The following is a 10112-nucleotide window of genomic DNA, read 5'->3' as shown; positions in this document are numbered from 1 at the left end:
GTGCTGTGCCCCCTGCCCTGGTGAGTGCAACACTTGTTTAACCGGTACCGAGCGCTTCCCGCATAAGGGGACTGTGGGGGGTCGCGGGCCGCTGCTGTGGCGTGGGGTGGGGGGCTGGAAGCGGAGTCCCCGCTTCCCGGGATGAGGCCCTGGGAAGTGTTTTCTCGGGAGCGGGGAAAAAGATGTTGCAGCGGGATGAGCCGCACCGGAGGAACCGCGAAGTGTGGGAATTCGTTTCACTTTCTCGAGCTGGGAATGCCATTAAGGCTGGAAAAGCAGCGCTGGAATTGGCGCCGTGCGCGCCGCTGGTGTGGAAGTCTCGGAGGTTGTAAAATAAGTCAGCGGGAGCTAAAACACAGCAGCTTGACAAAAAGGGGAGAAAAAGAACAACCCCCCCATCACAGTGCTCGCACTTCATTGAGTGTTTTTTTACTTTCCCCCCTTAGGGGGCAGAGCTGGAGGAAGTGGAGAAGTAAAGCGCTGCTCTGGGAGCCTCCCGAGGTGTGCTCGAGGGTTTGCTCTTGGGGAGCAAGCCAGGGAGATGCTCCCAGGGGCCAGGGGTAGCGCCGGTTTGCGAGGCACTGAGATTTTGAACCCCATTTCAATGCGAGCAGGAAGGAAGGGACCAGAAACAGATTGCCGGCAGCCTCTGCTGCTTGCATTTCTATCCCGATGCTACTTAAATCTTGTTCAGTCCTCCTGGAGCCCTTCAGAGCATTTGAACGCTGTCTTTTGTTTCTAGCCCTGATTATCTGAGATCAGCTGAAATGACTGAAGTGATGATGAACACTCCAGCTATGGATGAGATCGGGCTAAGCCCCCGCAAGGATGGCCTGTCATATCAGGTAAGTGCTTTGCCAGCTTCTTAGGCAGTAATCCCCTATGGAGTTACTTGGGCTGGACTGCAGACTTGGTCTAATGTACCTTTCCCTATAGCCTGACCTAATCACAGGTCCTGCTGTAGTGAGAACTAGTCAACAGCCTGGAATGCTTGCTTGGCAGGAGACGGTTGTCTAAAATATCACTTGGTATCAGACCAGATTGGCAAAGGACTTGGTTCTTTCCAAAGGGATTGAGCCCACACATTCAGTGTTTATGGGGGCTTGGTGGGAGACAGAGAGAATGGTTAATGGAGGGTTTGCATCACTGGGCTGAGAGGACTCTTGAGGTATCCGCAACACAGTGTACAAATGACTGCCTAGAGCACGGGAGAGTTATTTATATGGCATTATTTTTGGATGTTTCTTGGTTTTTCCAGACTCAAGGTCCCATTTGAGATGGTTAATACTCTTCTGTAAGATACGGTGAGGCCAGAGACAGCCTAAACAAGCCTTGAAATGTCACTGGAGATACCAGTGCCTGAAGGCATGAGCTGCATTCATTCTGAAAGTTCTGAACAATGTCGTTATCTATTAACCTCTAGATCAATGACTGGGGTTAAGATGTGGTCTTAGAAACTAGCCTGAGTCTCAATATCCCTTTCATTTCCTAGCTTGTAGTTAATCAAAGGGTAAGTTGTGCATCTTAGCCTATCCGTGTTCTCCTACTCTTCCAGGAGACTTGTTGATGGGATTTAACACAGGTAATGTGTGCGTGCAGATGACTTGCATCTGGTCTGTGTGTTGGTTGACTCTTAACTGGCAGATCCCGATGCAGGGCTCTTCATTTGCAGATGTTACACAACCTGCACAGAGGCAGTTGCTCTAAGTGTTCATTCAAATGAGGAGTGCTGTTGTATACTTGCATATTTACATCTGAAAAATGAGCTACAAGGCAGCAACAGTGCATTGAAGCATGAAGTCAACTGAACTTTGGGGCCTCCAGCCAAAGCCATGGGGAGGAAGAGGAGATGCATTGCTTTTTTTGGTCAGAATTCTGGATGTGGATAGTGCAAGTTATTGGTTTATAGCTCTGCTGTGCCTCAGTGCTTGAGTTAGTGGAAAGCATATGGACTTTCTTTCCTATAGAGGAACTGTACAGCAATGAGAGTGGTTGTTAAACCTGAAGCAATCAAACTAGCTTGTATGGGATGCTCAGTTGTCTTTTGTGGGTCACCTTATGAAGAGGCTTAACCCAGTCAGGTTAAATGCCTCTATTTACCTATACAAATTTTACAGTGAGAAGCAGAATCTAGGTGCTCTGCTTGTCCTAATGATTGCTTCAGTGAGGTTTTTCCTCTGATGCTAATGACCTTGATAAGTCTGCTTGGGACAACTGGGGAACAGGCCTGTTCGGTTTTGAGTAGATCATCTGAACATGAAGGTATGTGAGTCATAAATGCTGGCAGCTCATACCTATGCAGGGCTTTTGCATCCTGGATCTCTTCTCTCTAGTGGTCGAGTCACAGATGACTTCTTTCAAATGCCTGCAGGAGCCGGGGACCGCCTGCCAGGGCTTCACCTTGATGTAAGCTAAGCTGATGGCAGGAATGGTTGAGGTGTTGAAATGGATGATCCTGATGGAGTACTAGTGGTGTGTGGGCTGTGTACAAGGTCTGCTTCTAAATCAGATTAGTGTAAAGAGGATTGGGGAGGAGGCTCCTGCCTTCCTCCTCTGGCTAAGGATGTCACAGTGTAAATCAAGGCAAGTTGAAAGCATCCTTAAACGGCTGAAAACTCAAGTTACAACAGCAAGGACAAATCTGATGCAAAGTGCATCATGAACTCTTTGTTCTACCTCAGACTGTGGCACTTTGTGCTTAATCTTGCTGATGGAAAGCGTTTGGTACATGGAAACTGTATGGTAGTCTGAGGGCTGTAGTGCAATAACTTAAAACCAGACAGGGCTAATGGAGCATGACTGTTCCTACACTGGGGCTTGTTGTTCTAAGCCTCAACGTCTTCCTCTGATCATCTGCAGAGTTGGGCACTCGTGATACGAGTGTAACAGTCTTTGGCTGACTATGAGAGGCAAAAAAGTAGAGCCAGAACGGGGAAACGCAAGCTTTCGGTTTCAAAGGTTTCTCTTGTTCAAGTAGTAAACTTGGATTTATTTTGCTGCAGAGATGACCTCAAACCAAGGTTCAAAATACCCCCCTTCAGGCTGTGTAGAGTGGGCACTGCCTGGGAGGTGGTCCGTAAGATGCTAGTTGTGAGCCTGGGGGCTGTTTCTGCCACCATGGGCAGGCATGAAACTGTCTCGACCAGAGGAGATGGTACAGCAGCTTTGTGGGAACTGTAAAGCATGTTAGTATCTGCTACAGACAGACTTGTCCTACCAGCACTACTGTTCCAAAGTATTTTTGCCTTTACTTGGAAGCAAACCGAGGAAACAAACTCATACCCTGAGTATAAACTTCAGCAATCTGATTCCTCTGTCCTGTGGAGTTCACTGAACTTCAGGGCTCCTGTCTGTCTCGCTGGTTGCAGAGGGAACTTGGCATAAGGAAGAAGTTGACAAGCCTTCTCTATCCCCTTGCCTTTGCTCATGGTCTGCAGTGTCTGCCTAGACATCAGCTGAACCTGTGCACATTGCCCCAGTGAAGTTTCCTGGCCTTTGCTGGGCTGCCCATCACTGCTTTTTAAGCAATGATGCGAGAAAACTCAGATTGCAGAAGTCATATCTGTGTAGGTTTAGTAATTTGTACATTTACACTTGCAAAATGCACTTTCTCAGCATAGAAATGCCTTTTTTCAGTTAATATGCAAAATGTTTGTAAGCTGATGTGCTAATTTTAACAGATTTCTATATAAAGCAGCTTTTATTATTGTATTTGTGCTGTAAAGCTGCTCTCTGAGCCCCCTGAAGATGGTTCAGCCAGCAGATTTAAGGGGTCTGAGCAGAAGTGAATGGTGAAATCAGGGCATTAGTCTCGGAACAGGGTGGCATAGACCAAACAGAAGATGCAGCTTTAGAGATGATGTCATGCTGGGTCTTGTGCCTGCAGTGAAGAGCTATTTCTGGATCTTTAATAGATGTCCCATAATTCCTATGGGACTTACTAAACAAAAAACTCCTTGAAATGCAACTGATGGCTCAAGATGCCCCTGCTACAAACAGATGTGCCTATGGAGGGCTTCATGGGCTTCCTGCCTGGCAATCTCCAATGAGCCAGGTCCTTATCACTGTCAGTCTGAGCTAATCTATCCTTTGCTATTTCCTAGCCCCTAGATATACCTGTTCTCTGAAAAGCTTCCTCAGCACTCTGCCAGCTTGTCCTCTGCTGCCATATCACAGCAGCACAAATGATGCTACAGAAACTGAGGCTGAATTAATCATTTTGTAGAGCTGTTGTCAAAAGAGTGCCTAGCTGCTTGGAAGTGGAGCAGGGTCTGAGCACAACTGAAATCACTTTAATGCCCAAAGTGTTTTATTTTGAGCCAATGCTGTGTCCTGAGTTCAGTGTGCTACTTTGCTGCAGACTGGCTTGCTGGTCCTGTGGGACCTTAGCTTCCCTTTTAGGACATCGGCCTGTGGAGGCTCAGCTTGCCTCATGCCATCAGCTGGGGTTTGGTTGTCATGGGGAGCTTGAGCTCTTTCGGTCATGATCGCATTATGCTGTCTAGGTTAATAGCAGTTACAGTTAGCTGTGAATCATGCCAGACCAAATCTAGGTAAATAGGCTTAACACTCCACCTGGTGTCTATGGTGAAAACTTGGGTTGTCTCTTTTGTTGGGGAAATAATTTTTGGTGAATGCAACACCAGCACCAGTGAAGCACTGACTTTCCCAAGGAGATGTGGTGCTTGGTGCTGAGGGGTTCGAGTTGCATCTGCTACATTCCCTCCCACCTAAACGTGGGACCAACATGTTACCAATCCAGGTGCTGATGGCAAAGGGTGGAAATTGAGCTTCCTCTCTAATAGCCTTGCTTGCTAGTAAGGTGCTTCATGGCTGTGCTGCCTTGATTTGTGCAGGGGAAGTCCTGTAATAGAGCTGGCGCTTGCTACAGAGAAAGATCTTGAGCCTGGGCTGAAAAGAGTTGAGGGTAGCAAGCAAGTTGTGGATAACTTGCTCACACAGCACATCCGATGCATGTTACTAGACAAGATTAATAGGCTGAGTCAATGTGTATTCCAGGGTCTGGGATGTTAAATGAGGGCAGAAGCAGGATATGGGATAAACAGAGCCAAAACTCATCATGTTTGCAGCTATGTGAAGAAGTGTTCCACTGAAATGCAAACTGAGGACAGCAGCTCATCACAACATCTTGATGCATGTTTTTTCCTCCCTCCTTGATACCTTGTTCCTCTGATGGAAGGTTGCTGTGATGTATGAAGTTTCCCTGACACTGTGTTCCGAGATAGGACAATCTGTGACTGGGGAGTTGTTGCAGTTCATAAACCTGAGTCAGAGGCTGTTGTGTGCATACTAGATGGAGCTTGGTTTTGAGTCATAACTACTGTGTGAGTAAATGTAGGCATTAGCACTGTTAGAGCTGGAAAAATCCTCCGAAGAGGACACCAAGAGATGATTTAAGTATTTCCTGAAGTGAGCTTGCCATGCTTCTCAATGGCAGTAAAGTTTTATTTTAAGAGCTGAAATGCTGATGTGGGGTTTGGAATATTGGCTTGATACTGCTGAAGAGGCACAGAACTTAGCTTTTTTTAGTGGGAGGATGAGTGATATGTGTACGTCAGGGGTGTATCCTGTACCTGAAGTGTTATGCTTCTCAGTACACACTTTTCAGTCTTGTATTAGCATAGCGAAGCAAAGGTTCTTCCCCAAGACAGTAACTTAATTTGGAAAGATCTCATTGCTTTAGTCTCCCTGTAATATAATTGAAATAGTTTTCATCCCCATGGGGGGGGAGACAAGCATTTTTAACTATGGGTGTTGGTATGGAGGGCACATGTGGAAGTTGTTTTGAATTTACAAGTGTCAGTTGGATTATGGTAGTGCTGAGCTAATCCTCTTAACTGTCTGACATCTCTCCTGCTTTTGGTGTTTCTCCATCCCTGTGAATGCTGAGAGAGGGTATGAGCCTCCCCAGGGCGGTGAAAACTTTCCATTCTTGTTGCCAAGCCTTCATTCAAGGATTGAGCTGGATCATCTGAAACGGAGGTGAACATGATCTTGCTAAAATCATTTCAAGCTTTTGTTTCAAGTTCTGTTTTTCACTGCCCTTTCCAGCTGCAAGGCAGGAGTTCAGTTGATTTGTAGGTGATCTGGATCAGTCCTGGTTCCCAAAACACGGTCTGGAGAGGCTTTGGGTTTTGTCTTGCTGCCAGTGAGAAGCTGTGTTGAGAAGTGTAAGAAGGAACATATATGTCCTCTTCAGGCTCAAAAGGTGTTGGATATATCTCTCTATGGGCTAGGAACTGGGGCTCAGCTACAGAAGGGGGGGGATCTGTAGAACAGTTTCAGCCTCTCATGCTGCATCATTCAAGTGTGTGTGTAAGATACCTTTGAATTGCTGCTAAGTTTGGTCTTGGGTAGCTTCAATACAAGTTGGTGGCTGTCACATGTCCTCCCCCCTCAAGTGACCAGGTCAGCCAGAAGTAGGCATCTGCTTCAGTTGTGTGCAAGGTGTCTCCCTGTGATGAACAAGGGGGAGAAGTTAATCCCTTGCTGCCAGGCTCTTTGGGTGGTGGGGAGATGCAAAGTCTTCCTCCCACATCCATGAGTTGGGTACTGTGAGCAGAGATGCTCATAGGCAGGTTTTGCTAAGTGTGCTGCACAGAGGGTGCAGAGCTCACAGGTCAGAGCCGAGCTGCTGCATTCCCAGTGGGGACCTTGCTGCAAGCTTCAGCGTTGTTGTTTTTCCTTCCCATTGTCTAAATCTGGAGTGGGACCAGATTAGACATATGGGACCAACAAATGCAGTGTGGCACTGCTGGTGTGGAACAGCAGAAAACCGGTGCTTGCTTATTTTAATAGCCTGGCAATGCAGCTTATTTTGGGGTAAGAGGGGAGCCTGGTTTGGAGTAACTTTTCTATGTGGCTTCCCCAGAGGTATGGTCAGTCTTAATCTGAAACCCTGTTTTCTTTGGTCCCGATGCTTGGCCTGCCATGACACCCTGCTCGTCACATGTGAGGAAATCTGCCTTTGTGTATTTTTTCCATTGACTGTCCACACCCCTTGAAAGTGCAGTTGCAACATCTCGCTTCATGCTGCCTCGACGATTAAAAAGCATGACTTAGTGGAAAAAATCCTGACCTTCTGGGGCTCGGCCTGTCCTACAGCTGCTTGAGATAAGATTGTGGTAGTTTTTTATTATTAAAAAAGCTGCACACCACATTTTGTGAGTATTTGTTTGTAAGGAAGTGACTGCTACTTAGTTTCTGGCAGGCTATTTTCAAAGAAATTGCTCCAATTTGACCTAATGTGCTTAAAATGATAGCAGCCAAAGGTTAGTTTAATTATTATACTCTTATTTTTCTTGCACAGGAGGCTATTTTCATGACATTATCAGCTTATGTAACCTCCTGAACCACACTTCTTTTTTCCATTGCAACCTTCTAAACCATGTAATGTCAAGGGTATTTTTTTCCTATCCTGAGTTTAGATAATGAGTTGATGCTTAAGAGTCACTGACTGAACTTCCAGTAATGCACCATGTATCTGAAACTGCCTTTGTTCGGCCAAGCAGAAGCCACGAAGCTGCCAGAAACAGTTGTGCTGGGGGTGACTAGTAGCAAGTAGCTCATCTTGCAATGTTCATGTTAGCATGGCCATGCTCAAAGACCTCCCTTGCTCTTGTGCACCTGAAAAGCATATGGAAGATGGGTGCTATAGCAGGAGCTGAGCTCCTGCACCACTGTCCTCAGGACCAGATGGGTGTGTGTGATGGATGTGTGTGAACAGCCCTAGTTGGGGATTCCCTTCAGTTAACCTTGCCTGACTGCACTAAGTAGTAACCCAATGGCTTTCTCATGTTAGTAACCTGGTTGCTTTGGATGCAAGGAAGAAATGTGGCTGAACAGTAGAATGCTGAACATATTGATAAGGAGGTAATGGTATAGTTAGTTGCTAGGCTGAAGGACAAGTTGGTAGGATGTTCCACTTTGGGGTTTGGGCCAGTGTTTCCGAAGGTGGTGAGTACCTGCATGATTGGTATAGGGAGAATGATGCTTCGTGGTTAATGCTCAGGGTTTCTGGATGGGGAGCTTTTATAACTGGAACCACAAAGATCAAAGCAGATCAGATCTTGCTCTCAAACTGAGGTGTTTGTGAGCAGCGTGCCCGTGAGGCTGGCAGTGCTGTTCCCTGCCAAGATGCTCTTACAGCTCACTTGAATTCAGGTGATATTTGAAGGAAAATGTAGCACCTCACCCCATCTACAACCTTGAAGAGAAAATGCATTTTGTCATTATCTTGAGACTGTTTAAATACACCTATAATGCAAAATGGGCACTCTAAGATTGTTTGAAATAAGTATAGATTGTAATTGTTTGATATTCTGTTTACCAGCCATAGGGGTTCTGATGTGGCAGTTGGTTCTTGTCACCCAGGAGTTCTCTTCGGGATGAGCTGGTGTTTGAAGCTGTTCCCTTAGTAGGACAGCCTTAAAAGTAACAGCAACCTCTTCAGTTCACACTGCAATTTCAGTCATGCAAAGCTCCTGCTAACGCTGCAGTTGGCAGTTTTTCCTGTACCCATGCCTTTGCCTCAGTTCCCAGTAGGATCAAAGCGTGCATACCATTGGCACTGCCAGCAAGTATGGTCTTTGGTGCTGCTGGTATGTGCAGCACCACAAGTGCTTCAGTGTATGAGCTTGTGCATCCACGTGGGATGGAAGGGGTAAGGTACTCTTCTGTGCACCTTGGAGGGGCTGGAGATAACGGGCCTCATTCCTTGCACAAGGAATATGGTGCATAATTGTTGGCTATGCTGCAGGTACCTCCTGCCTGAAGAAATATGGTCCAGTCTCCAACCCATCCATAAAATGAGCATCCTTCTGCTCAGTTTGCTGAAGAGTGGTAGCTGTAGCATGCAGAGCACTGCTAAAATTATCTCTAAAATGCAGCTGAACTTCTCTTTCAGTCTGGTGCTGTGGCTTTGGAGAGCTACTAGATGCAGGCCCTTGCTGCAAGGGTCTGAACTGCTCTAGCACTGGGTTGCCATGTGCCTCCTCTCCCCTCTAGCAGCAGAGCCTGGAGCACAAGCCTGTTCTCATGTGCAGCTTGACCAGCAGCAGGAAATGAGATCTCAGATTGTCTGATCGAGATAGCTCTGTGTGCAAACTCATGAGCGTTAATGCAGAAGCAGTGGGTGAGGGTGAGGTGTGTTTGGATAAATATCCAAAAGGGCAGATGCCTATTTGCTGAGTGCTATCCAAACAAGCATGTGCTTTGGAAGCCTCTTTGGTAGCGCTTGTTTCCAGTACTCGGAGATTAGAGAAGCTTATTTCCAAGTTCAAGAGTCTTCCCATCACTCAGTGGTTTACTTTGTGTCCAGACTAGTCTGCCCTGAGGACCTCACTGTCTTGAGTTGGGTTTTGGCTAAGACTGCTTAAAGGCATCCCCTCTCACAGACTGTTTCTTGGCTCTTTCAGATCTTCCCTGATCCCTCAGACTTTGACCGCTACTGTAAACTGAAGGACCGCCTGCCCTCGATTGTGGTGGAGCCGACGGAGGGCGACGTGGAGAGCGGTGAGCTGAGATGGCCACCCGAAGAGTTCCTCGTGCAGGAAGAGGAGGAAGAGGAAGAGGAGGAAGAGAACTGTGAAGACTCAAAGAAGGACAACAAGGAGCAATAAATGGCATCAGAGGAAAGGCAAGGGACTGCTCCCTTCTGAAGGAAGAGCCACACTTCTTTTGAAAGTCTTTTTAAAGGAAAAGACAAGTTCAACTTTGCACCTGCGAGATCTTAGTTATTTTGTATTCTCTGTATTGAGAACTGAAGCCCTCGGTGTCACCAGACCTCCTGAGGAAGGAAGGAAGTAACGCAGAGAAATGTTTGCTGTTCTCGAGATCATTATCTGTATTTTTCCGAGGCGGAGGCAGCAGTGAAATTCCAAGCACATGGCAGAGGGTGACCATGCGAGGGACCGCTGGAGGGGGGAGCTCGGGGAGGGGGAGGAAAGCCAAAGGTGGCAGCGCTCGGTCCAGAGCTGCCTCTGGCTAAAAGCGTGAGAACAGAGCTGTAATCCCTCAGATTTGCCTTTCTTACAGCTTCCATTTGTGTGTCGGGGGGTGGAAGGGTGTCTGTAGCGAGGCATGGCTAAGTG

At 47.0% G+C, this 10112-nt stretch overlaps 1 protein-coding gene across 1 annotated transcript; it reads left to right on the top strand.

The window, feature by feature from the left end:
* Positions 1-6: 6 nt before the first annotated feature.
* On the top strand, positions 7-9854 carry LBH (limb bud and heart development; the record flags this gene model as incomplete). The annotated part of the gene is made up of 3 exons (XM_010016312.1): positions 7-20; positions 743-845; positions 9438-9854. Coding segments are annotated over 3 exons (321 nt in total), but the record flags the coding sequence as incomplete, so codon positions are not given.
* Positions 9855-10112: the final 258 nt, after the last annotated feature.

Source organism: Nestor notabilis, unplaced genomic scaffold (assembly GCF_000696875.1).
Source record: "Nestor notabilis isolate BGI_N333 unplaced genomic scaffold, ASM69687v1 scaffold7226, whole genome shotgun sequence".
NCBI classification, from domain to species: domain Eukaryota; kingdom Metazoa; phylum Chordata; class Aves; order Psittaciformes; family Psittacidae; genus Nestor; species Nestor notabilis.
Note: the sequence above shows the minus strand (reverse complement) of the source record. Positions and strands in the feature narration are given on the sequence as shown.